The sequence below is a fragment of the Salvia hispanica genome, chromosome 6 (genome assembly GCF_029641045.1).
Source record: "Salvia hispanica isolate PSC_SH4W2 chromosome 6, Shi_PSC_v1, whole genome shotgun sequence".
Lineage (NCBI taxonomy): Eukaryota > Viridiplantae > Streptophyta > Magnoliopsida > Lamiales > Lamiaceae > Salvia > Salvia hispanica.
This window is the reverse complement of record NC_142697.1, coordinates 16,497,680-16,524,689: the sequence shown is the minus strand read 5'-3', so window position 1 is coordinate 16,524,689 and position 27,010 is coordinate 16,497,680. Positions and strand designations below refer to the sequence as shown.

Here is a 27,010-nt window from a genome sequence, read left to right as displayed (position 1 = left end):
AAAATTCATTTGTAAAAATTATATGAATTTTAATATTTATTTTAAAATCTTATTTGTAATATTTTGTTGATTTCTGTGCATAAGCCAAAATATGACTGAATCATCTAAAAAAATATTCCATCCGTTCTATAGTAATAGAGTCATTTTGCCATTTTGGTACGCTCCATAGTAATAGAGTCATTTCCCTTTTTTAGTAAACGTCAACACAGTTTCTTACTTTATTTTCTCTCCATCTCTCTACCCTTTTCATTTTCTACTTTACTTTCCCTTTATTTTAACTCATATAACACAATTTTTCTTAATCTCTGTGCCGAAAAGAAACGCCTCAATTACTATAGAACAGATGGAGTAGTTCATTTTAGTTTGTCTCATAAAGTTAATTTACTTTTTATTTTTAAATTTTTTTCACCATGCGGTACATTATTAAAAACATCTCCAAGAGAGGAGGTAAATAGAGAACTAAAGAATTATAATTACCATATTTACCTATTCTTCATAAAAACTTCTCTTCCAACGGAAATAAGTAATATTTATGAATATACAATACTTTTTTCAATTCTAAAGAGATATTTTTACTTTATTTTTTTTTTCCTCACAAAAGGAAAAGGTATGACAATTATTTTTGTATACATTTTTCAATTTACTTCTTCATTTGGAATTCACGTTTTCTGGAAAATGTATATTTGCTTTTTTAAGAGGTAAATGAAAAATATATTTTCTTAATTTACATCTTTTCATTGGAGATTTTTAAATAAGTTGGAGTCTCATTATCTACTAATATTATTTCAATTATTTTTTCCTCTCTCTCATACTTTGTCAATTTCATAGTATTATAATTTGTGTAGTCTAAAAGTCTCTAAAACGAACGAATTATTTATTCATATTGTTTTAAATGAATGATTCTTATATTTTATTATTCTATGATACGAGTTTTAAACCATAATTGATAAAATATAAGGATAAAGAGAGAGAAAAATAAGTAAGGGGATAAAGAATAAGAAAATTTTCATAAATAAAAGTGAGAATAATTTTGGAAGAAGACTAAAATAAAAAATAATGTAATTATTTTTCGTACTGTTTATTAAAAAAATACTAATTCACTCATTATTTTGTACTAGTACTATATTTTTAAAAAGCTTTCAGCATATTTTAAATATATAATGGTACATAAAGATACTGAGAGCTCTCTCTAGTCTCTACATAGCGCTGCCTCCATTATTTTGACACAAGTCTCTTCAAAGTTGAGAACACTGGTCCATAAATCCATAGATCTCAAGCTGGCGTGATGGCCTATTGTCAGGTTCGCCATTCTCTCCACTCTCTCTCTCACGTCGATATTTTTCTTTAAGAAAAACAAAGGAGCCTTCAACTCCTCGAGCACTCTGTTTCTGAACTCTTCTTGCTTAAAAGCTTTTCAATTAGGGTCAATGTTTAAAAGCTTTCTGCATGTGTGTGTCAGTGCGTGTGTTTTGTTTTGTTCCTTCTTTTCAATTTTTTATCTTTTCAAATATTTTTGGGAGAATACCCAAAAAGAACCCACTTTTACTTGAAAGATCCCATTTTTATCTCGTTTATATATACAAAAATGAGACCCTTTTCCATTTAAAAATAATGCATGTGGGCGGAATCTGATTTAGATGGATGAGTTCTAGACAACAAGAATGGAAAAGGGCTCTTCTTCTTCTCCTTCCCCTTCCCCTTCTTCTTCCTCCTCCTCTTCCTCCCCTGGCCCGGACTCCCTCAATGGCTTGAAGTTTGGCAAGAAAATCTACTTTGAGGGCGTGGGTTCCAAGAGCGGCGGCGCGCCTCCTCTGCTGCCGTCTCCGGCCAAGAAGGGGAGGACTGCGGTGGTGCAGCCGCCTATGTGTCAGGTGGAGGGGTGCAGAGTAGATCTGAGTGATGCTAAGCCTTACTACTCAAGGCACAAAGTCTGTGGAATGCATTCCAAATCTCCTAGGGTCATTGTTGCTGGCCTTGAGCAAAGGTTTTGTCAACAGTGCAGCAGGTCACCCCCCTCTCTCTCTCTCATACTGTGCACAAAATGGTTAATTTAGGGCCTTTTTTTGTTTTTTTTTTGTATGTGGTCTTATATTTGATGGTGATGTCTTTTCCATTGCTTTATGTCTTTGGTTTCTTGATGTTGATGGGGCTTTGCTACTGTATATGGTGCTTTCCTTTTCATTTATTTTGTTTGGGCATGTGGTGTAGTTAATTCTTGTGTTGCTTTTGATACTGATGTCTGAGGGCTTCTAAATGAGACTTGCCATCTATGTATACATGCTTCCAAAAGAAACAAGAAATGAGGTAGCTACACCAAATAATTGGTTTAAAAAATGTTTGCATTTTTCAGCAAGTATGTTAGGAAATAGGCTCTAGCACATTCATCACACAACTTGTCAAGTATAAATGTACTTGATTATATTTGGTTTAACCCAACACCAATAATTGAAGAAAGACAACTTGAGTTTGGTAGAAAATTATTTTTCTCTTGATAGTTTTTTAGGTAAGCAAATATTTATTGAAGCTAGAATAGAGGCTGTAAAACTATTAATGATTTAGTACTTGTTCTCCTATCCTTGATTAGAGCAGCCATTTCCAGCTAATCAAGTTTTCTAAAGAAAATTGGATATTATAATTTGTAGCTAATTCTTTGTAGATATAATCTGATTGTCTAAGTCTTGATAGTTTCACTTCTGATTTTCTGTGAAATGGTATGAGGCAGTTGGTTAAACTTATGAAAAAGAGATTATGCTAAAATGAGATCAAAGAGTGGTGCCTCTGCAAAACTTGGTTGCAAAGTTCAATGTGGAAAGTTGTTCTGGTTGAAATACACCCAACTATTTGAAGTTTGAGTTTAACTTGGTGAATAGTCGATCGTGGGAGATCCTTTCTAGGTACTTGCTGTAGGCCATTTATTACAGTTGGTATTATTGCTGATATAAAAGAAGAGGGTAGTGTGATATCGATTTTCTAAGGCAAATGTAGAATGAAAATTTTGAAACAAGGTTGTGACTGGTTTGCAATAAACTTTGTACTCATAGGAGGTGTTGGATTTGCAAGATTATATCCCATGATTAAATTTGTATTATGTTTTGTTCATGAGATTGAATCTCATTACTTAATCCTAGCTGGATAGTCATGTGATAATTGGTCATAGCCAACCCCCTCCTACTAAATAATCTCACAACTTAATCCTAGATTATATCTTGCTACTTTGCTACTAGTGTTTTATCTAGGAAACCGAACACCACCATAGAAGATTAAGTATGTATATTCGAGACAAAAGTAGTGAAAATCATAGATGATTAAATACTGTAACAAAGAAATAGCTTTAACTGTAATTGGGATTGTTAATTTAAAGAGACAGATTGAAGAATTTGGTAAACGTGCAAGTTGCAACTAGGCATCACTTATTCTAACCTATCTACCTGAGTTTCTGATGTTGGATAAGACAAACCATCAAATGTTGCTGTAATAATAATAGCTTCTTGTTAGCCTTGTTCCAGGTTTCATCTGTTACCAGAGTTCGACCTAGGAAAGCGTAGTTGCCGGAGGCGCCTAGCCGAGCACAATGAGCGTAGGAGAAAACCTCCAGCAGGATCTCTGTTGTCTCCTCGCTATGGAAGCCTCTCTACATCTATTTTTGGTTAGGCATTACTGAACTAGACTTGGTCTCTCTCTCTTTCATTCATCTTAAATTTGAAGTAGTAATATTTTTCATGTGAGAAGACCATAGCAAATCTGGAGGCTTCGTGATGGAATTCAGCAGCTACGCTGCTCTCAATGGACGAGATTCATGGCCGGATACATCGCCCGAACGAGTAATGGAAAGTCAGGTTTCCATCACAGGAAAGTACCATCTTCCGCTGCAGAGCAGCTCACAGTCACAGGGGCCCCTGTATGATCAACTGCAAGGTACAACACCAAGGCCCAGTTATTCTGGTCCCGGAGCATCCTCACAAGGATGTTTCGGTGGGGACTCAGACTCTACCAAAGCTCTCTCTCTTCTGTCAACTCAGCCGTGGGCCTCAAGAACCCGGTCCACCAGCCTCGTAGCTAGTAACTTTCCCGGGAACGATGGTGCGCCGCCTATGGTTCATCCATCCATCAATATTCATGGTGCTCCATTTGCATGTGACCAGGCTCTGCACGAGATGCCACCCAATCCTGGTCGCGGACATAGCACTCATGGTGCTAACAACGAGTTCATTGGGGAGCTCGGCTTGGCTCAGCCAAATGATGTGCACTTCCATGACCTCGTTCATTCGAGGGGGTATGACGCTTCCCTCCAGCATATGAATTGGTCACTCTAAACTAATCTCAGTCGAAGATCTTATGCTTACAATAATCGACGAGGAACTTGTAGAACATGTGATGATGTTCTTTAGTGTTTGGTGTTTGTGCCTCTGTAAAGGACACATGTTTGCATTTGTTTTTTCATGCTATGACGATGTTTAACTATCTACTGACTTACTGCCTTTCTTGAAAGTAGTTGTCTCAACTCTTATATATTCTCTAGTAATCTCATGTTTTAAGGAAAGTTGAGCAACTCCATTTACTTCCGAATTCACATTAGAGGATCTTGTCCGCACTAACACAACACCGAGCCACTCGAACAACAGCAGCCCGTGGAATGTTGCAAGATCATCTCAAGAATCATAATTTAGACATGTTTGTATCATCTTCTGCTAGCATATATAGTCTGTAATGTGTGCACAAAAAACATAACAGCAAATGCATTCACACTGTTCTTCCTCAGCTCAAACGCATTGCCTGGATTTTGAAGTGCATCTTGTGTAATAGTATCACTATTTCATTCATTCTCCAAGTTGAGAAAGACTTCAAGACTAGAGATAGCTAACTAGAATTTGAACTGAGATACCCCCAAAACCTTATTAGGGTAATTAGACCAATCAATCTTGGTATTTATGTCAAAGTGAAGCTAAGCATCCATGAATAAAGTTTATGAGATAGATGATCACATTAGTATTAAAATACAGTAGGCATAAATTCATTAAATTACAGGGCTAGTTCCGTCATTTAATTATTCGCACGAGCACGTGGAGTGCACGCGCTTCTTCTAACTACATAACTGAATCGAGTCGTTGCATTTTCACATTCCAGCTTCTTATTGTATTCTCTCACACTCACCACCATCAACTCTCTCTTTCTCTCTCTCTCTCTCTCTACAGAGGTAAATCACTCTGCAATTAACCGAGATAGTGTGCTACATACATCTGCATGCATTGCGAACATTGATAGATTGTGTTTGCGAAGACATTTTCCAGGTTCTTGAAAGAGTTTTTCTGTAACCCATTTTCGCATGCCACGCCAAATCCGTGTATATCAGCGATGTGAATAGTTGCTATTCTGTATGTCTATCAATTCGCGATTTTGTTGCTCAAGAATTTCAAACTTATAGTATAATGCTCTTACAAACTTCTAATTTTTACTTGTTATTCAAGTTTTCAGCGCAGAATATTGTTCCAAATACTTTTCTTGATTTTCACATCTTAATCGAATGTTTCGGGTTTAATACTTAATACTTTTTGCTTTCCTTAATTATGATACTCATCATTTCTTGTTTTCGCTATTTTTACAGAATATTTTTTTGACAAATATGGCTAAGAATCTGTTCTTGCTGATTCTGGGTTTCTATTTGGTGATTATGGGACTTGAGTCTTGGGCAATCACTGATTTTTTCGAGGGTAACTAGTCTTCAATTTTGAATTACAGTTGATCGCTTAATTTATACACCAATTTTGTTGAACTTTTCTGCTGATAAAAGGAAAAAGATTGTGCTTATAGTCTTAACTTAGGAAGAATTCATGAAAGTTACATTTGGGCCATTCTTGAATTTCCTTCAAGTTAATGAAGTTGAAACATTTTTTTTACTTGTTACATAATGTACAATCTTCTTACTTGTTCTGCTTTTGGAAGAAAAAAAAAAAAACTGATAAACGGACTCATGTTATGCAGTTCAAGCTCTTCAAAATCTGTACAGGTCACTTAACAAGCCGATGCGGCTGGAGCTTTGGAAAGAAGAGAGTGGAGACCCTTGTGCAGAACTCTGGACTGGAGTTCACTGCATCGGATCATCAATTATCGAACTGTAGTTCTTCATAATCCATATGATGAAATATTGAAATACATTCTTCTTACAGATTGACTATGATAACTTCTTATTTTTGCAGTAAACTTCATGGGATGGGGCTAACTGGTAACATTGAATTTGAGCTCTCCGATCTCTTAAGTCTGAAAAAATTGTAAGAAAATTCTGTTATTTTTTGTATTCTTTGACGTTGTCAAGCCCTGCCTTGTAACCTCTTAAATAATTTTATTAGGGATCTTAGTTCAAATGACATTCAAGGATCAATCCCCTACAGTTTACCTCCTAACCTCACACACTTGTAAGATACTTAAATTATCTCCTTCGTGCAAGAACTGTGACCATTTGCTTAACAATTTTAGAGTAATGACTGTTTTGGGTCTCTTTAATGCATATTAGAAACTTTGCTGAGAACAAATTCAATCAGAGCTTTCCATACTCGATAGAGCAGATGAAACACATCCGACATCTGTAAGAAGCTCTCTTTCTTTAATAGGACTAGTTCTGAGGATTCCAAACCTTCTGTATGTTACTGAGATTTTGTTTTACTCCGCGTAGGAATCTGAGCCACAATTCGCTATCTGGATCCTTAGGAAATGTGTTTGCTGGCCTTGAGCATCTTCAAGAATTGTATGCTACATTCAACACAAGGGGAATGACTATTTAAGTTGTTTCTCAATTCTGACAAATGTATTGTTCTTTCACCAGGGATCTGTCGTTCAATAACTTCACCGGAGATCTACCTGTCTCGGTCACATCTCTGGCAAACCTTACAGGCTTGTGAGTTTCTATCTCGGTTTGTTGACTCTGATTAATGTATGGAACTGACATGAACTATTTCAGGTTTTTGCAGAACAATCAATTTACTGGATCAGTAATTTTCTTGGCTAATCTCACTCTCACTGATCTGTATGTGTATCAAATAAAAAATTAAATTTCTTTTCACTATATATAGGTGTGTGCTAACTAATCCCAATTTTAGGAATATTGAAGACAACCATTTCAGTGGTGTTATTCCAGAACAATTCCAAAATATCACCAACTTGCGGTATGTTAAATGTCTTTAACTAGAGAGCATGCTCACATTTGATTTCTGTAATTTTTTGACTGACTTTTGTTTTTTTTTCAGGTTTGGGGGCAATGAATTTGTAAGAGAAGCAAACTATCCTCCTTGGAAGTTTCCTATTGAGTCTATGCCGAAAGAGAAACACATACCAACACAACCACCACCACCACCACCACCAACACTACCAGCAGCAGCAGCAGCAGCAGCAGCAACAGCAGAAGCAGTAGTATCAGCAAATATTAGTGCCTATGAGAACCACCCTTTTCCTTTTGAAATAAACGGAGCTCACAAACAGAAGAAAATGGGCGTGGTTGGTATACTTCTAATAGTTGGTGGCATCATTCTGGTTGCTGGAAGTGCAGCTCTTATGATTGTTCACAGGCAACAGTCATCTATGAGAAGACACAGAAGCTCAGTAGGCCGTGAAGACTCGATGAAATCTCTTCCTAGTGATACGCTCCAAGGTAAGAAGAACTTATAAGGAAATAAGATCCTCTGAAACATGGAACAACTTTGAAAGTGCTCATGTCATGTAAAATCATTCTTGCTTGTTATTTTCATATATTACTTTTTGCATATATTAATGATCTGTAGAACACAGCTTATCATCTGAGTGCTTTCTCAATCTGTGTACAATTTCGCATGGCTCGCTTTCCTCACCATTTTTGTTTTGCTTCATCTGGAACAGATTATACATCGGTGAGTGGAACAGGCAGCCCTCACACATCGGGATTCAGCTCTTCACCCATGATTACTCCCTCTCGTTTGCCTGCTGTTCGGACTAGAACACTGAAATTGCCCAGGACAAAAAGTTTCTCAAAGAGCAGAATGGCATCTGCTCCAAGAGTATACACTATTGCAGAGCTTCAAATAGCAACAAACAGCTTTGGTGAAGAACACTTTATTGGTGAAGGATCCCTTGGTTCAGTTTATAAAGCACATTTTCCAGATGGCACGGTAAATTTACATACTATTTAAAGTTTAGGTTTTGAAAATCCAAAATAAGAATTGTGTGGCATATATATTCTCTTTTGGTAGGTTGTGGCTGTGAAGAACATAAAGACAGTGCCTCTATCCATCATCGAAGAACAACAGTTCTTCGATGTGATAAAAAATATATCGCGTTTGAAGCACCCTAACATTGTTCCCCTTCTTGGTTACTCTATGGAGCATGGCCAGCATCTCCTTGCGTATGAGTTTATCAAGAACTTGACTCTTGACGATGCTCTGCATTGTGTAGCGTACAAACCGCTGAACTGGGGCGCCCGTCTTCAGGTTGCTCTTGGCGTAGCACGAGCTCTGGAGTAAGTAGATAGCCATAATTGTTTTCATTTTGAGTTTTCCACCCCTCAATCTAGTTCATCTCAAGAAAATGTGCTTTTTTTTGCTTGTCAGTTACATGCATTCATCATTTGTGCCACCTATTCCACATAGCAACTTGAAGGCTGCTAACATCTTACTTGATGAAGAGCTCAAGCCCCATGTCTGTGATTGTGGTTTGGCCATACTGAAGCCTCTTTCTAGGAACACGGTTAAGCTCAAGGTACACGTCAACTTCTATTACTACTACTTCCGTTTCTTCTTCTTTGCTTTCTCACTTTGAAATTTGGATGTATGCACAGGCTTCTGAAATGGCAATTGCTGATAGTGGCTACATTGCCCCAGATAATCTACAACCTAGCTCTGGTAACTCGAAGGCTGATGTCTATGCCTTTGGGGTGCTGCTGTTAGAGATTTTGACAGGAAGAAAACCATTTGACAAGTACTATGCTCTTCCTTTGTTTACTTCTACTTTCCCATTTTTTTGCTATTGTATCAGAGGTAGTATTTTCTTCTGTGTGCACGCAGTTCACGACCACCAGGAGAGCAGTCACTGGTGAGATGGGCTGCATCCAGGCTTCACGACAGCGCGTCATTAGCACAGATGGTGGATCAAGCCATTAAGAATAAAATCCCCTCCAAGTCTCTCTCTCGTTTTGCCGATGTAGTATCTATGTGTATTCAGGTATTGCAAAAGACAACATGCGTTACATTATTATAAGTTAAAACCAAGAGATGATAATAACCTGCATCTCTCTCTTTCTCTCTCATACAACAGCCTGAGCAGGAATTCAGGCCCCAAATTGGTGAAATTGTGGAATCCCTAAGCCGACTACTGAATCCAACTGCAGCAGATGTAGCAGAGGCAGACTTCGATCGATCTTTTAGATCAACCAACTCTAAGTTCTTTAGCTCATCACCCACACAAAGCTACTACTCTGTGTAATCTTGCTTTTCACAAAGTGAAATATCTCAAGGCTTTTTGAGAGCAATGATTTGTTCGAAAAACAGTTTATAGCCAAAAATTTGGTTTTGGCTATTCAAAGGTCACTTTGATATCATGAACATAACACCGTTGTTAAGAACTATCATTACAAGTCTCAGACAACTAGTTTATGGAATTTATACATTTAAGCCACTGTTCAACAGAGTGTTAATCTCTCCAATGATATTGACAGGTCTTCCGTCGAAAAGGTTTGAAAGCGTAGTCTCACAAAGTTGCTTTAACTCTCTGGTTTTCACAAGCGCGGCTTCCTGCAAAATGAAATAGTAAAAATGTATTAGCAAGCTACAATGCTGGTGGAAAAGAAAAGAATGACTTGGACTAATAGTCTCTTGATTCAGCTAAATTTTAACCAATTTCAATAATAGCAGGTGCAATCCATTTTTGTAATTTAACCTGTAAAGTTGACTACATATTTCTCTCTCAACTGAGCCCTTGGAAAGAAAATAAAAAAAGTACTATGACCCTTGCAAGAGAACTTACTTGTCTGGGCCATGAGGAAGATAGTGAATTTTGTAGCTCCAGGCGTTTAGCATAAAGGTCTTTCAGCCCTTCCTTTAACTTAGATTCATGGTGCTTCTTTTCCTCCAGTGTAGTTACTAAACGATCCAAAAATCTGATGTTTAAGAGAACCATGAGGATTATTTGTGATACCATCGAACAAAACACGAGAACAGGCACCTAAGAGTACGGAAGTGAGAAAAGCTTTCTAGGACATTAACTTTGACCGATAATCATGAATCTACAAAGAACCAAATGAAAGTTTTGAATCTATGAAATTAAAGCACAATCTTTGGAACGTCATGAGAACACAGTGAAACCGTGCACCCTAACTACATATTTTAGTAGCCAAGACTTGGGCAGGTCAGTATGTGCGCGTGCGCGCGTGTGTGTGAGAGAGAGAGAGAGCAAAAATAATTTGGAATAAGACTGTTGATACCTTCTAGAGTTCAATATCATTATCATGTCCCGCGTCTTCCTATTAGTTAACTTTGAGATGGCTAAAGATACATTTGATAACATCTCACAGATAGAGTCAGAAGAGTACTGCTGGAGCACATAGGGAGCTACTGCTTGGACTTGATGTTGTAAAGATAAGGTTTCTTCATTTGTTAATTCAAGCAACCGTTGGTTCAGAAATGCTTTAACCTGATCTCGGTATCAAAGAGAAAGATGAAACATAAGTAAGCAGAATAGAATAGCAAGATATCTCAAAAAAGAAAAAAGAGGGAATACATAGCTAGGTTGAAGGTTTTTTCCTTAGCAAAATAGTACACAGGGCAGGAAGGTGTAACATTAAGTCAGTATAAACCTCAAATAAGTCATCAAGTATCTTGTTCCGGTATTCTGTTTCCATAAGCTGACTCCTTACTTGGCTACTTCCAGTTGCTTCAGCTTTAGAATAATGATCGATTAAACCAGATTCCGTGGGAGTGCTTGTTACAACAGTTGCTTCAGCCCCGCCAACCTCTGGATTCTCAACACTTATATCCCAATCAATACCTGGCAGAGAGACATCTTGAGCTGTGCCTTCCAAGTTTTCCATGACCTGGTGAGTCGTAGCATCATCTCCATGAGGAGAATTTGGTAAAGCATCACTAGCACTAACAATTTCATATGGACCCAATCCATTTCCATTATCTTCTGTTTCTACAGCACCAATATCCCAATCAATGTCAGAGCTCCCCAAAGTAATATCCCAGTCAATGCTTTCAGCTGCAATATCTGCTTCCCCAGCAGCTATGAGTGCAGGTTCATCATTGCTTACTTCAGTGGTGACAATACCAAAAACTTCAGGACTCACAAAAACGGTAAGAGAAGGGGGATTTAGGCGAATGTGTATCAAGTTTGGCAACACAGGGCTAGGAGTTTTCTGCAAGCACAGAAATATTTCAGAAACAGGATATCAAATGAATTATAAGCTAAAAAAAATATCAAAGGTAGTAAATTAATTCGAGAAAAACTCTTACATCCTTCTCTGTATGAGCATCTTTAACAAATGTTGAGTAAAACTCAATGGCCATTGTAACGGAGTCACTGTTCAACAATTCTAGCATCTGACCAAAAGTGCTCGGAAGAGATTTTACAGCTGTTTCAAACAACTCTAACCTGACATTTACACCCTGCAGAACCGGACTCATCATTCATCAAGTGATTTCAGACTGATCATTTTAGAATATAAAGAACAAATATAAAGAGAGTGAACAAAAACAAAACCTGCAATCCTAGCTCCTGACAAGCCTCTGAATATTTTGCTGCCGAAAGAGCTGCATTTCGCTTTATATCAGCTTCTTTTCGCTCTAATTCCACAAGCTGTTGCTGACTCTTTTGGACTTGCTTCTTCTGAAATGGGCTTTAAAGTGAAATAGAACCAACCAGTCAGAAGAAAAATGTTATAAAGTATGATTCATATTATTGCTGGTTTTGTAAGAGAAACTACAAAACATATCTCACATTTCATAATTCACATTTTGGACCATTATCTGAGCAGCCTCACCAAGATAAATATGATCTTTCTCGTATGCTCGCACTATGGTCTCCCAATCACCCTGTCAAATTTAGGGATTTGTCACTAAATGTAAAAAACGATGATTTAATGGAGACATATATTCAAAGAGGACGTCTAGATATCTTACCGCAGCACCTGAAAGCCGACCAAATATATTGCGGCTTTCTGGAGTTGACTGTAAGAGGATTTCATATATTTTCTTTGCTTCCAGATAGCCAATTCCTGAAAAATAATTACAATAGCAACAAGATTTTTTTGAATACACAACAGCAAAGAGATAGAAACTTAGAAAGTCGCCGCTGTGATTACACATAATTTAACAATTGGAGTAGCATCGATTTCTAAAAAAATCCTGCAAACACTAACCTCCATAGATACGTCCTACCTAAGTCTTAAACAAGCATACTTCAATCCTTATACAAATACTATAAAATAAGTCGATTAGCATTTCCCAAGCATCACCTTCTCTCGCTCAAGCACAAATGCTTAATTGGAGTTTCACAAATCCTAATCATCGCGGTTTGACAAAATAAAAGTGAACTGACGAAACAAAAATCAAAAGCAACTAAAGAAATAAGAAACGATCTAAAACCTTCAAGGTCAAGGGTTTGGAAAAAAGGATCAATGTCTTTGGGCAGTGCAGCAAACGACGTGGAAATCTTCGCCCTCACAGCCGCCATTCGCTTTCTCCAGTCCGCCGGGATCCTCTTCCGATCCACCAGCCATTCTTCAATTCAACCAATATATCAACTCAAGTTTTTCCGAAAAAAATAAACAAGAAAACAGAGAAATTAAACTAGAGATGGTGTTCAAAATAAAAGTTGAGTCTAACAGTTGAATGTAAGTAATGATTTTACCTCCGAGACGAGCAAAAGCGATGTCGATCGGGAGTTTCCGAATATCGTCTTGATTCTGCATTTCTTCGAGATGACGATTTTGGATTTAGCAATGCATAAATCTCATTTGGAATTTATTCAGCTCTGAAGTTTCACAGGTGCGTTTCAGACTGTCATTATGTTCGTCTGATCGCTGGAAAGGCGTTGTGGGCTTGAGTGTGGGCTTTACTTTGGGCTTCACTCAAATTGGGCTCCATATGGTCAATTTGAAGAAATTCACTTTAATTTTATTTCAAATCTTTTGTTTGGTAAAAATAGTATAATTGATAGGAACTATATGTGTATTGAGTGTGTAACGTGTATGTAGTGTCTGAAAGTGTTCATTTTATAACTACGTGGAATTCCAACTGAGCATTTTGATAAGAAATTCAAATCGTAGAATTTGATAAAATTAAAATTGTAATTTAATTTCAAATCCAAATATACCGTACTACTTCCGTCCACCAAAATTTATCCCAATTTGACCCGACACGGGTTTTAAGATATATAATAGAAAGTGAGTTGAAAAAGTTAGTGGATTGTGGGTCTCACTTTTATATATTTTTTATAATAAAATGTGAGTAGGAATGAGTTAGTGAAAGATGGGGTCCACTACCAAAAATGGTAAAAGTGAAATGAGACAAATTTTGGGGGACTGACAGAAATAGAGAATTGGACAAATTTTAGTGGACGGAGGTAGTAATAACAAACATGAAATTTTTAAAATTGAAAGCTCCAATTTCAATTTCGCAAGCTCAATTCCTTAATACTGCCACTCTTATTTACTAGTAATTTATGGTATAAAGGAGTATTAATTATTCAACACAACATGATTTAATAGTAACTATACATTAATTATCTAAAAGGACAAATATAATCTAAAATAAATAATCTAAAATGACAAATATAATGTAAAAATAACATAAAAGTAATCTAATAACATAAGTTAAAAAAACATAAGTAAGTAATTCACACCAAAAGTCTCAAATTACTGCACAATATGTCATGTAAAGTAATTTCTTCTACTGTGGCCGATCTATCCACAATTGTTGCACCGATGAGAAGCTCTTGACTTAGCGAACATCCATTTGGTTGGTTCATACCAACCGACACCCACACCCACTTGGCCCCTACAAGTCCCCTCATATGAAGAACCATACATTCAAACCTCCATATCCAGAGTTATAAGTACTAGTTTACAATCGTACCATTATTTGAATAAAAAAAAATATATTATTGTATAGCAACATAATTAAACAGAAATGTATATTAGACTAGAAATTAATAAACAAACATAAATAGGACATAGACAACAATTCTATGTTCGATTTCAACACTTATTGGGCTATGCCTCATTGAAGTATAATTTACATGTGCATCCACATTAGATGCATTGTCTAGTTTATCCTTAGGGTTCAATTGGTTGCGTAGTTAGTGTAGGTTAGTGTAATGTTTTCTTGCATTTTTCGTTGTTTGGTTCACATTTGAGAAAAGGCACATGACCCGGGACAATAGTCTGACTCGTATTGGTTTTTGATATAGTAAGCCAAGTATTTGAGATATCTCTATCATTCAATGACCCCTGCGATATAGTTGAATACACAAATGACTAAATTAATGCTACAAACCATTTTACCAAATTGTCTTTGATTTACTTTACCAAAATGGCTTCGATCTGCTTTAATTGAGAAACAGAGAAATTCTGAAACTTGTGGAGGGCGAAAGGGCGAAAACTAATTGGGCAATCCACACCCATCCGCTAGTGGTTGTGCTCCCATACAGACGACGAAGCTGTAGGATTCAACTATGGTTGATTCAGACTTGATTCGTAAGGTAACGATTCATCCACAAACATTGGATCTCATGGTAGCGTAGTTGAGATTTAAATAGAAATGATCTGATTTATTATGTGTTCTTTCCATTCACAAAATTAGATTCATAAAATGGGTTGTCTTAGTTGAGGCATGAATAGAAAAACTCCTATTTATGATTGGGTTGTCTCAATTCAAAACATTTGAGAAGGATTTTGTTTTCCAGAATACTTACAAAAACAATTTGTGTTTTATGCCTACGATGAAAACAATATGGTAGATGACTGTTAGTTTTTTTTTAATATTAGGTTTTCTAAAGACTTGTTTTGTGGCATTCATGACTGATATTTGCTAATTTCTGTGTTCCAAATCCTAGGATGCTTCGTCCCGGAAAAAAATTGACTAAATATATGTTAGTGTTTGAGGAAATTGTCCGTATCCACAAAACAAACATGCTTCTTCTGCGCATCCTTGTTTCTTTACTTAGAGGCAGATCCAAAAAAATAAGCGATATAGGGCCAGGTCAGGTATAATATGATACAGAAATGCCTCAACAAGTACGCCACATCAATATACGGTTAGCCGATACGTATACATTATGTTACGTGCTGTGTAGAACCTAGAAGATACTTTGTTGGTTTAACCTAAACCAATATCTGCCTTGCCCAAAAAAAAAAAAAAAAAAAAAAAAAAACTTAACCAATATCTGATGGTTGCCGTGATGAATGATGGAAGTGTTCCAGGTTTGGGTGTATTTATAGTTGTTATATGCAGTGTCTTCCCTTCTTGATTTGTAACTAGATGATGCCTTGTTGCTGAGTATGTAGGGATGCCTCGGAGCATTGGACGGTACCTACATCAATGTTCGTGTGCGTGCGGGTGATACTCCTAGATATGTACAAGGAAAGGGCAGATCGCCACGAACACGCTAGCGGTATGTGATCGGTTCCTCAGATTCATATACATGCTCCTGGGTTGGGAGGGATTCGCGGGGGATGCAAGGATTCTACGTGACGCTGTAAGTCGAGAGGATGGACTCAAAGTGCAGAAAGGTTAGTACCTGATATTTGATATTTGATGACTCAATTGTTACTGAGTCATGCATATTTATTTGGGGATAATTGTGATGATTTAATTGTTATTGTTCGTATAGGATATTACTATCTATGTGACAATGGTTATGCGAATAGTGAAGGGTTCTTGACGCCCTACAAAGGAGTCTGTTATCATCTCAAAGAGTAGGGACCTGCATGCGGGCGTCCTCAAAACCCTCAGGAATTATTCAACATGAAGCATACTAAAGCAAGAAACGTCATTGAACGGGCATTCGCCGTCCTTAAAATCCGATGGGGCATTCTCCGGAGTTGCGGCTTCTATCCAATACAAGTTCAAATAGAGTTTGATAATAGCATGTTTTCTGCTACACAACTTCATCCGAGGTGAGATGGCGGTAGACCCAATAGAAGAGTAGCTCGACGGAGAAGCTGATAGAGCTGTGATAACGAAGCCGGTGAGGATGTTGTTGAATACGTCGACAGTGTAAAAGCAACCACAACATGGACTAGGATGAGGGACGACCTGGAAACTTCCATGTGGGCCAATGCAAATGCGGCGTGAGGGCGTATTGAAGCAAAAATTTATGCATTCCTCTATTTCTTTTTTTTCTGTTTATGAGAGCTTTAGCCAATGAGACTCAGTACTAGTTTGATTAGTTTTTTTTTCAAGACTAACATGCTTTATGCCTCTCTACAAACAATTATATATGGAATCTTTGTTATTTTCCATCGCCAAATACTCAATTCATGCATGTCGTGTTACAAGTTGATATTGTGGAATTAGAAATTAAGTAATAATTAGGGATTAATGCACTTCAAAAACTACATTATATAGAGTGGATTACACACCAATTGATCATAATATAATACGCAAAATAGACCATGTGGAGATGCACAAAATAATGGTCTACAAATTAGGAGAAATCATGGACACAACAGCCTCGCCCATTTGCCTATATCTATAAGGCTTCAACGTGAAAATGTCACATAAAACTGCACTTCATCAACATTAATAAGGAAGAAATTGCATACAACTCCATTCACCAACATGTTGTCATATTTGAAACGGCGTCAACCATGTTTCACCCAAATCCGATCGTTCTCGCTTTCAAGCTTAACGACCATGTTTTATCCTCCACCATGAAATACACATAGTCTTGCCAAATCTGCCATACAAAGATGTGTCTTCCAAAGCTCATAGGTATTTCCTACACTCATGAAAAATACATGTGAATATTGACCCTCATAAGAATAATTAATGCTTAAACAATCTGATTCCATTACTCACCAAGGTTCGCTCGACGTTGGATTTACTGAGGGCCACATTAAAAGAAGGATATGCATCATCACTAAGGCCTCGAGGTTTAGCCACGTACTCGACGCCAAAGTCCTCTTTTGATCCATCCTCCGGCAACACAATATTTTCCTCGGAGTCGATATCGGGAGATAGCACCGCATCGCCAAATTCTCCGACTTCAGCTGTTTACATTTTTATAATATTATTGCATCCCACGGTATGCATAATAATATTCGAGAAATTAGAAGAATTTACATAGACAACATACGATCATATTCCTCTCTTGGTGGACACCCACTTCCGGAGTCATATCGTTGGACAATGAAGATCCCTTCTCGCACCAGAGTAAATATGGGGAACTCCTTATGAATAATACGATTGTTGCGGAAAAAATCCGACCACCCATCCCAAAAGTGACAACCACTAGATACATTGAAAAGGCGAACCCTCCATTCACCACTAGGCATGATAAGTTTGCAAAAGTTGGGGAGTTCATCTCTATGGGTATGTACCCATTCACGTGGGAGTCGCTGAATCGGAAGTATTTGAAGTTAACACAAGCGATGATGACAGTGTTACGTATCCATTACGTAATTTGATTGAAGCTTACCACTGTGTTGGCATTCTTGGCTCCGGAAAAAAAAACTTCAAAAAGGATGACTTCCTCACAAAGTCCAGTTCATTTGCTCTACAATCAAACAATGGAATTATTTTCGAATGGACCAAGATAAGGTTACTATGCACGTAAAAGGTTTGAAGCTTCCTCACCCATTAATTGAACTCCCACCAGTCGCCATTGCTACTTAGACAAAGTGAAGGATGGTGGGAATAAGGCTTGATGTCCACTATATTCAATTCAGCAGCAAACTACGAGCTTCATTGACTACTTTTGAGTTGATTGGTTCCTACCTAGCTGCCACTAATCTAACTCCCAGCCCCCACAGTTATTGGTGATGAGTCTATTCATATGCTGATGGACTTGCTTAATAAAGAAGCAAATTATCGAGCCTTGTGCTGAGGTTGGTACTCATTTATTCCTCAACCATGCTTACAATGCTCATTATAACGATCTCATAATATGCACTTTTGAGTTTTAGCTCGACACAAAATAGTTACACTTTCTATTTGGAGTAAGAAATAGGAAATTCTTATAATTTAAATACTAATTTAACTATTCTAAAAAATCAATTCCAAATTTACGGCCTAAAACAAAAAGTACAAATAACATGTGACGAAGAGAGTATTATTATTTGGTCTTCCTCTTGTTTTACCAAAGTCAAACATAAATATATATTACATAAATACACCTTACTATTTAATTTGTAAATCTCATTTCAAAACATAATTATGTATGCATAGCTAAATATCAATAAATAATGTTTCTAAGGATTCACCTTATAATCTAATTTTAAATTCTCTTTTAAAAGCATGATGACATATATCTACATAAAATTATATAGATACATATAAATATATACACATTCGTTCTCATTATTCACAAATTTATACACATAAATTTATAGGGGTGCGCTATGGTCCATAAGTGAAATTCTGTCAAAAATCAAAGTGTATCTCAGCCCTTGGATCCTTAGATTGAATTGTTGTAATCATAATATCCGAGCTACATTATTACAGTATAAACGTTACATTATTAGCCGAGTTACATTATTAGACTACACAATCTACATTATTAGGCTAAAGCGCGTTACATTATTAGTCGAGCTACATTATTAGACTACACAATCTACATTATTAGATGACACATGTCATTAATCTAACGGTTACATCACAAGATCCAATAACTGAGATTTGCTTTGACTTTTGACAGAATTTCACTTATGGACTTGATCACGTCCCTAAATTTATATATACATAAATATACATATTTACTTCCGTATATCCATAGTTATGAGACTTGGTATTATATATATATATATATAGGGTTTTGATCTATGAAGACCAGATTTAAATACAGAAATGCAGAACACGGTCATACGTAAGACATTTTTAGGTCATAGTTAGTTTATTTTTAGGTCATGCTAACAAAGCATGACCTAAAATGATCTTAACATGACATAAACCCAAATCTTATAATATGACCTAAAACTACTTAATTATGACCTTCCGTGTTTTGGGTTAATTATTGACCATTAGATCATCTAATCCTAGGGCCAAGATTTGGGCTGCATTTCTGGATTTAAACACATACTTGTTTTGATCATCTTCCTATATATATATATATATATATATATATATATATAGGGTTTTGATCTATGAAGACCAGATTTAAATACAGAAACGCAGAACACGGTCATACGTAAGACATTTTTAGGTCATAGTTAGTTTATTTTTAGGTCATGCTAACAAAGTATGACCTAAAATGATCTTAACATGACATAAACCCAAATCATATAATATGACCTAAAACTACTTAATTATGACCTTCCGTGTTTTGGGTTAATTATTGACCATTAGATCATCTAATCCTAGGGTCAAGATTTGGGCTGCATTTCTGGATTTAAATGCATTCTTATTTTGATCATCTCCCTATATATATATATAGGGTAGTGATATAATGAAAACCATATATTTAATGAAAACTCAAAACTTTAATCTTAGCCGCTAAATATTACTAATCAACGATTATAATGTTATCATTTAAAAATATCAATAAATTCTATACATCTAGCAACAAAGGATATAAAAGATATTTTCATGAAACGGTGAATCAATAATTATGTAATCTCGATATTATCGATCTCTCTCCCCACTAATCACGTAATTAAAACCACTTCAATTCTTCTCCCTCATTCCAACCCTCTTTCTCTTCCACTAATAACGTAAATTGAGATTTTCACAAAAACCAGCGGCGGCAAAAACCCAGCATCAACGAAGGAGCGACAACAATCCTCATTCTCTTCCAAACCCTCTTTCTATTTAGTTCTTCTCCCTCATTCCAACCCTCTTTTGTGAAGCATCAACGAAGCAGCGACGTCAATTGCAATGAGTTCGCGGAGGCAAAAACCAGTGCAGCATCCGGCGGAGTCCTCGAGAAGTGAGATTTTCTACCTCGTTGATTCTTTGTTGATGTTGAAAAAAAATCATGTTGAGAGAATGCGGGAGAGAAGAAATTGCTGGAATTTTGTGTTGACACTGCGCCTTTGAAGCATGTTGAATTTTGTGTTGAAGTGGCGTTGAATCTTTGTTGATATTGAATTTTATGTTGAATCCTTGACACTTTGTTGATGTCGGATTTTGTGTTGAAATTGCATTGAAGCTTTGTGGACGATGAATTTCGTTCTGAATCGTCTAATCTCTTGTTCTGCTGTTGTTTTTTTGCGATGAAATTGTGTTGGCCCTTTTCGTCTGCTGCGGTTGAATTTTGTGTTGAAATTATGTTGAAATCGTGTTGAAATAATGTTGATTCTTTGCTGATTCTAAAAGCATTGTTGCATTGAAATCATGTTGATTCTATGCTGATTCTAAAATCTTTGTTGATTTCATAGAGATTTTTTGTTTAAATTTTTTTGGGATTTGTGTCCATTGTCTATCCATATTTTTGTTGATTCACGAATTTTTTTTTCTGATTTTGATGAAATCCATATTTGTGTTGCTTGTTTCCGTTCTGCTGATTTGGTGTTGAATTTGGTTTGATGAGAGTTTGATGATGTGAGTATCAAACCGACAGACATTAGCATATTCTTCATAAAAGAAAACACCATCTTCTACTGATTCAAAAAGCTTGTCGGCATAATGCTTCAAGTCAGATCTACATTCTGGAACGATTGAGACTGTTACACAAAGCAGCCTAACGTCAACAGAGAATAAAAAAAATGAACTCAATGAACTAGCACAATAGCTAAAAATATCAATACAGAATCAACGAAAATGTCAAAGTAGGATCAACCTCGTGCAACGACATATCTACAAAATAGCACAAAATATCAACACAGGTTCATAAAATGAATATCAACACATGATCAACAAATATTGTGTCAGCATGATCAACGTAGCAACAAACAAATATCAATGCAGGTTTAACAAAAATTCAACACATGATCAACAAATATCATGTCAGCATGATCAACGTAATAGCACATGAATATCATTACAGGTTCAATAAAAATTCAACACAGGTTCAACATAAAATCAAAATTCTGGAAATGAAAAATCTTCAACATATGGAAAACACTTCAACAAGCAGAAATTAAGAATCACGGATGATTCAAACTACAACCTACCAAAAGCAAACATCTGGAAATGAAAAATCAAAATTCGTTTGAACACACATAACGCCAAATGAAATTACCTTCATCAGCGTCAGAACCCTCCATATAATAGAAAACTATTTTGATACAGATTTCCCAAAATGATCGAATGCAATATGAGATTCAGTCGGATCAGAGTATTATGCAAGATGAGATTCAGCCGGTTAGTACTCCGATGTTGAACAGGAAAAGATATCGATTTAATTGTTGATAATAGGAGAAGCCAATTACAATGGTGAAAATTCTCGAAGAAGATGTAAATAATTGCGGTTCGTAAAGTGGGAGATTAATTAGGAAAGCATAAACCGCTGATCAAATTAAGTTACAAAATTAGCCTCTGTTGATAAAATATATGATCTTGTTGACATGGGAATTGAACGACAAATTAACCACAGATCTGATATAATTACTGGATGGGATTAAAGTTTTGAGTTTTCATTAAATATATGGTTTTCATTTGATTACTTCCACACACACACACACACACACACACACACACACACACACATATATATATATATAGGGATGTATTAAGATGACAACCCTCTTTAGTGTAACACCATACCACCATTTTTGGCCATTGGATCTGAAAATCGTGTGCTTGTCATGCTGCCACGTGTAAACACACGGAGGGGTAAAATAGGAAATTTCTAATTTTACTTTACCAGATTGCAGTGCTGTTCATTGAATATTGCAGTTTTACCACAACAATATTGCAGTTTACCACGACTGCAATATCTAATACAGTAGACTGCAAACCCGTGTTTTTTCACGAAACTTAATCCTAGGCGTCCATAGATGAGATCTAACGGACTATATTGGTGGTATAATGTTATTTTAACTATGGTGGCACCCTAGTGCACCCCTATATATATATGCTCAAATCCATAACCCAATTTATATCAAATATCCATGTTGATCTCATCCCTTTATTTTAGCAATCAAAGTATCAAACGGATGATATGGCTCTCTTTTACTTGTTTTTTAAATAAGTATTATAATAAAAAAAGGGTAAGGATGGCATATCATATATTATGCGGTTACTAACATCCATGATTCACGCCATTTTTGATAGCATGATTTTATTTTCTCCCTTGTAATTGAAACCAAATCAATTTCGGAAAATAATTTTTATCTTTTGAGAATTTTTTTAAACTCTGTGCCGTCCATCATCCAGTAAGAATCTCTGCGTCGTGCTTCATCATCCAAACTCTAATTTGCTATTTTCAACAATGGAAGATTGTAAGTATATTTTATGCATATGATTTTTTTATTGAATTTACGTTCTTATATTCATTTGCCAATTTGTATATTACAGATTATTAGAAAGATGAATGCATATCGTAATTTGGTTTTGTTTTGCGATTAAGGTTTTTGTATTTGCACGGTAGTGTATGAGTATCGTTTAAGCACTTTAATCGCGTCATGTTTGATGGAGATATACCCATTCGTGGTAATTTGACGCACGTAATGTAACTTGATTCTTAGTATAATGTATTTCGTATTTTTTGGTGTTTTTTTGCAACCAGGAGCACCAAATACGTCTGCATCTTAGAAGAGGAGAATGTGTGAAGAGTAATATGGAATGGAAAGACCTGAAGATGTTGAGGATCTCCCTCCACATGTAGTGAGAACTAAGGGTTCATGTAGTGACCATAACAGTTGTCTGATTTCCCAGAGGCAAAAGGCTACAAAGGAAGCGAGTAGACCTCTTCGAAAGTGTAGGACATGTGGTGACATGGTTCATCATGATTCAAGAACATGCCCAGAAAAAAATTCAGATTTAGCAAGGAGAAAGCATGGGAGAAGCGTAACGGCAAGAGGAAATGTTGATTCTTTGTTTTATTTTTTAATTTTATATTACTTTATCAGTTAACATACATTATTGTCCGGGACTAGTTTCATTCTTTAAATTGAGCATCGTTTTTTACTCCACATATTGCAGTTAAAACGTATTATGTTTGAATAGATGGAGTGTAACTCGTTTACTTACTTAGGTTGAGCCTCATGTTTGCTCGACATATTGCAATAAGCATGGATTGTGTCCAATTGATGGAGTAAATTATTTGGCACAACGAGTTTCATTATTGAAGATAGGAGTCGCAAATCTTTATGAAAACACTTTACATTATTTAACTCAAAGTATGCATCACATTATACGAGTCGTATTATTACATTATACGTGCTACAATATTACATTATTAGAGACGCATCATTTCATTAATAGAATTGCATCCTTACATTATTGAAGATAAGAGTCGCAAATATTTATGAAAACACCTTACATTATTTAACTCAAAGGATGCATCACATTATACGAGTTGTATTATTACATTATACGTGCTACAATATTACATTATTAGAGCTGCATCATTTCATTAATAGAGTTGCATCCTTACATTATTAAAAGCTGAATCTGTAGGCTTAAATAAGAATACATAGATTCATAAAGGTTTTCACATAAACTCTGAATAGATGATAAAACAATAAGTATATTAGCTAGATCCAAGTCATTAACCTTAGGGCATGATTGGTAGCTTTAAAATATTTTCTTGAAATTAAAGATAAGGTTTTTTCTCAAATGTTGAGAAAATAATTACCGCCTTGTATGCAGTTTGGTTCAGTCTGTTTTCCTACTTATTCCTATGAGATGGTACTCCCACATGTTCCAGCTAAGCTAAGGAAAAATTAATGTGATGACTAAAAGCCCCCTACTTTATGTTAGACAATTCCCATACAACCCTTCATCTTTATCGACATACACTGAAATGGCGCCTAATTTCCCCTGCTTCGCGCCATCTGCAGCAACTTCCATCTATAAAGGACGTGGTTAATTCCTTCATTTTTACACCTAGCCTAACCTCCAACTCACACTACCACACTGTAAGTGTCTTCCATGGGGTCGAGAAGAAAGCAAAAGCTGGTATACGAGGGTCAGACGTCCGGTATCATAGTGTCTACTAAATCAGTCGTCAGCTTTCGATCATATGTTTATTGTGAGTCATAGATGTTTGAAATCATGTGCAGGTGCTGAAGCAGATGGTAACTGCGAGAAGGTGAAGGTCGACCGCACACGTCGGTCATGGACCAAACGTGAGGAAGCTGCTCTATTGGTGGCGCTACATGATCTTGTTGTCGGAGGGTGGAAGGCCGACAACTGTTTCCGCAACGGCTATGCCACAAGGGTGTATCAGGTAATGAAACGCGAAATACCAGACACTGAGCTAAAAGTGAGTCCGCACATCAACTCTAAGATAACGATTTGGAAGCGTGAGTACGGCGCTTTGTCACAAATCCTTGATCGTGGCGGTGTCGGGTTCAATTCAAACAACGACTTCCGGATTGAGTGCAATGACGATCAATGGGCTCAGATTGTAAAGGTTCGGTTTACTATGTGTTGTTTAGGGTTTACCATAGATGTTGTTTGTGTTTCGTGGCCCCCACTCCTTAAGATGATACCTAACTCCTTTGAAAGGGGTTAGGATTCCTTCACTATTGGCATAACCATTATCGCACAAGTAATAACAGCTTGCATTGAAAGTCAATCAAAATGAAAAGAGAACAAAAGTCGAATGTGACAATGACTAATCTGCTGCAGTAGATGTGACCAAAATATTTAGTTCCACTTTACAGATTTTGCAACAAAGTGTCAAAAGCCACCAGTTTATGTATAAATCAACTTTCTCTTTCTATTAACAAAGTCAAGCGCACATTTTTTTACAACAACATGACTGCTAATGCAGTGCTTAACCAATGTTACTATTTCAAAGACTTAGAGAAGCAAACTTTGATATTACAGAATATGATGCTCAAAAAGAAGTCTCATACATAAAAAAGAGGTTGCACTGAATATTCGTTTGCACAAATTATAACCACTAACTAAACGGGAAATTACAATATACCTCTGGGACTTTGAGCCAATTTGGACGAGAAACAGCATCACAGAGGACACGTGAATCAGCCACTGATCCCTCCCATCCCGGTAGGACATAGACGAATCGAAGGAACCTATCGCAGGCTGCAAGAGTGTTTGTAGAGAACAATCCTTTCCGTGACCTGTATCGTGGTGCATCTGCTGTGCTGACACAGGCGTTAATGTACGTCCCGTCCAGTGCCCCAAGGCACCCCTGCACCAGTTTTAACACACATTCAGTAATATTTATGTACTACGAAGTTCACCGTCTTTGTTGATCATTTACCTTAAACCATTTCCACCGTGAATAGTCACAAGTATCATCAATTGGCGTAGGCTGAACCAGGAGAACATTGTGAAGATGGATTACAGCACGCAACACCTTATGAACGTAATGGTTGACTATGTAGCCGGACCTGATAAAATCGAACCCCACAATCCTTGTTTTCTTATGGTGAGCAAGGGTACTTAAAAGCATAGCTACTTGCTCCTCGACGTGAAAATATCTATGATCAACCATACCTGCCCTGTCACGGAGGAGTCGACATAAACGCCCAAATGCGTTGCGGTCCATCCTCAAGTTGCTTATGCAATCCGTATCAATGATGCCATACAGTCGATCCATGTGCTTAACTTGGGTGGGAACTTTCGAAGATAGGCTATAGCCAATTGCTGCACGTCCACCCCACCCCTTATTTTTCGAAGAAATCATTGCTTGGACCATGTTCAACATCGTGAGCAAATCTTGTTGCTGGGTACAGACTACGTCCTCAACCATTAGGACAACAACCTCAGTTTCCTTTTTTTTTTTTGTTGTCTGTCATTAACCATCCTACAACCAATGAAGCACCACAAACTCAGCTATGAAACAAAAATCTAAATCTACCTACAGATCAGATCTAGTATTGGCACCCGGATGAGGATATAACCAAAACATAGCAATAAACCTTTTGTATAAACACGATGTTGACAAAGGGATTCCCAACATATTTGATAAATCAACAGTCTGTACAGATTAGTTACTGCGTTATTTCACACAAGATTAGTTACTGCGCAATATCTGTACAGATTAATACAACCAAAACTAAACACCATTCATTCCCTAAAACAACCAAAATTGAACACAGAGAGGAGAAATGGTAATAGAATGGCCAGAAACAATGATTTTTTCTTTCCTCACCCAACCCTAAAATTTTAGCTTCTGCAACAATGGCCATTTCATATTACACCTATGTACAACATTGAAATACTTGCAGGGGCTGGAATTTGTGATTATAGAGCAACGAATTTGGGCCTTCCTGGCTTCTTCTTTCTGGGCACCAGCGTCTACGTCGCCGAGTCGTTGGAGGGCAAAATCGGTAAGAAGAGACAATTGACTTTGTCGGAGATTCAGCAAAAAATAATACCACAGATTTTCGAAGAAAAGGATTTGCCGAAATCGCCGAAATTAGTACGAATTTGTGGAAGATCCGAAGTTTTTCTTCCGAATTTGCCGACAATTTCTAGATCTTCCAAACATGAGACAAGTGAGTAAAATGGATGCAATTTTGGGCCTTTTTGGGTTTATATGGCTTAATAAAAGGTACCAATCATGCCCTTAGTACAAAATACATACATTAAAAAAAACAGGGATTCACAATCTAAAACTCTAGCCATAAGACACATTACAACCCATAACTCTGCAGCCAGTTTTCGAAACTGCCTTTGATCTTCTTCTCTTTCAAGTACCTTGTTGCTAAATATTGGATAACCTTCGCCCAGGCATTGTGCTCGAACAGAATCAA

At 36.7% G+C, this 27,010-nt stretch overlaps 4 protein-coding genes across 9 annotated transcripts; 2 read left to right on the top strand and 2 right to left on the bottom strand.

The window, feature by feature from the left end:
• The first annotated feature begins 1,172 nt into the window (after nucleotides 1-1,172).
• LOC125204333 (squamosa promoter-binding-like protein 17) lies at nucleotides 1,173-4,488 on the top strand. 2 transcript variants are annotated; one of them, XM_048102956.2, is made up of 4 exons: nucleotides 1,173-1,300; nucleotides 1,638-2,005; nucleotides 3,507-3,646; nucleotides 3,730-4,488. In XM_048102956.2, the coding sequence occupies exons 2-4, from the start codon at nucleotides 1,662-1,664 to the stop codon at nucleotides 4,311-4,313; spliced, it is 1,068 nt and encodes a 355-aa protein (XP_047958913.1). In that variant the 5' UTR covers nucleotides 1,173-1,300; nucleotides 1,638-1,661; the 3' UTR covers nucleotides 4,314-4,488. The 2 variants fall into 2 exon arrangements, with proteins under 2 accessions (XP_047958913.1, XP_047958914.1); XM_048102957.2 differs by having other exon boundaries at nucleotides 1,212-2,005.
• Nucleotides 4,489-5,134: 646 nt separating this feature from the next.
• On the top strand, nucleotides 5,135-9,629 carry SRF2 (STRUBBELIG-receptor family 2). 5 transcript variants are annotated; one of them, XM_089061707.1, is made up of 17 exons: nucleotides 5,137-5,194; nucleotides 5,603-5,708; nucleotides 5,980-6,112; nucleotides 6,195-6,266; nucleotides 6,345-6,410; nucleotides 6,509-6,580; nucleotides 6,668-6,739; nucleotides 6,818-6,889; nucleotides 6,953-7,018; nucleotides 7,092-7,157; nucleotides 7,239-7,639; nucleotides 7,864-8,132; nucleotides 8,214-8,479; nucleotides 8,571-8,718; nucleotides 8,798-8,937; nucleotides 9,024-9,180; nucleotides 9,274-9,629. In XM_089061707.1, the coding sequence occupies exons 2-17, from the start codon at nucleotides 5,621-5,623 to the stop codon at nucleotides 9,439-9,441; spliced, it is 2,256 nt and encodes a 751-aa protein (XP_088917833.1). In that variant the 5' UTR covers nucleotides 5,137-5,194; nucleotides 5,603-5,620; the 3' UTR covers nucleotides 9,442-9,629. The 5 variants fall into 5 exon arrangements, with proteins under 5 accessions (XP_088917836.1, XP_088917833.1, XP_047961173.1 ...); XM_048105216.2 differs by having other exon boundaries at nucleotides 5,162-5,288; XM_089061708.1 differs by lacking the exon at nucleotides 5,137-5,194 and adding an exon at nucleotides 5,261-5,372.
• Nucleotides 9,491-13,018, bottom strand: LOC125205978 (CDK5RAP3 protein homolog). The gene is made up of 10 exons (XM_048105217.2): nucleotides 12,865-13,018; nucleotides 12,600-12,734; nucleotides 12,135-12,229; nucleotides 11,953-12,047; nucleotides 11,716-11,851; nucleotides 11,469-11,621; nucleotides 10,811-11,371; nucleotides 10,439-10,647; nucleotides 9,982-10,114; nucleotides 9,491-9,749 (listed from the first exon to the last, which is right to left on the bottom strand). The coding sequence occupies exons 1-10, from the start codon at nucleotides 12,923-12,925 to the stop codon at nucleotides 9,618-9,620; spliced, it is 1,710 nt and encodes a 569-aa protein (XP_047961174.1). The 5' UTR covers nucleotides 12,926-13,018; the 3' UTR covers nucleotides 9,491-9,617.
• Nucleotides 13,019-24,897: 11,879 nt separating this feature from the next.
• LOC148923290 (uncharacterized) lies at nucleotides 24,898-26,004 on the bottom strand. The gene is made up of 3 exons (XM_089061454.1): nucleotides 25,513-26,004; nucleotides 25,216-25,440; nucleotides 24,898-25,002 (listed from the first exon to the last, which is right to left on the bottom strand). Exons 1-3 carry the CDS (start codon nucleotides 26,002-26,004, stop codon nucleotides 24,898-24,900), a joined length of 822 nt encoding a protein of 273 aa, XP_088917580.1.
• Nucleotides 26,005-27,010: the final 1,006 nt, after the last annotated feature.

Excerpts from the sequence above, each read along its gene's own strand:
- LOC148923290 (XM_089061454.1), bottom strand. The coding sequence starts at position 26,004 with ATGGTTGAGGACGTAGTCTGTACCCAGCAACAAGATTTGCTCACGATG. Across the intron at positions 25,441-25,512 it reads CACGGTGGAAATGGTTTAAG|GGGTGCCTTGGGGCACTGGA; the intron begins GTAAATGATCAA and ends AAACTGGTGCAG. Across the intron at positions 25,003-25,215 it reads ATTGGCTCAAAGTCCCAGAG|AAAGAGAAAGTTGATTTATA; the intron begins GTATATTGTAAT and ends CTTTGTTAATAG.
- LOC125204333 (XM_048102956.2), top strand. The coding sequence starts at position 1,662 with ATGGAAAAGGGCTCTTCTTCTTCTCCTTCCCCTTCCCCTTCTTCTTCC. Across the intron at positions 2,006-3,506 it reads TTTTGTCAACAGTGCAGCAG|GTTTCATCTGTTACCAGAGT; the intron begins GTCACCCCCCTC and ends GCCTTGTTCCAG. Across the intron at positions 3,647-3,729 it reads CCTCTCTACATCTATTTTTG|ACCATAGCAAATCTGGAGGC; the intron begins GTTAGGCATTAC and ends TCATGTGAGAAG.
- SRF2 (XM_089061707.1), top strand. The coding sequence starts at position 5,621 with ATGGCTAAGAATCTGTTCTTGCTGATTCTGGGTTTCTATTTGGTGATT. Across the intron at positions 6,581-6,667 it reads ATGAAACACATCCGACATCT|GAATCTGAGCCACAATTCGC; the intron begins GTAAGAAGCTCT and ends TACTCCGCGTAG. Across the intron at positions 7,640-7,863 it reads TCCTAGTGATACGCTCCAAG|ATTATACATCGGTGAGTGGA; the intron begins GTAAGAAGAACT and ends CATCTGGAACAG.
- LOC125205978 (XM_048105217.2), bottom strand. The coding sequence starts at position 12,925 with ATGCAGAATCAAGACGATATTCGGAAACTCCCGATCGACATCGCTTTT. Across the intron at positions 10,115-10,438 it reads ATGATATTGAACTCTAGAAG|ATTTTTGGATCGTTTAGTAA; the intron begins GTATCAACAGTC and ends CTTAAACATCAG. Across the intron at positions 9,750-9,981 it reads CTTCCTCATGGCCCAGACAA|GAAGCCGCGCTTGTGAAAAC; the intron begins GTAAGTTCTCTT and ends TTCATTTTGCAG.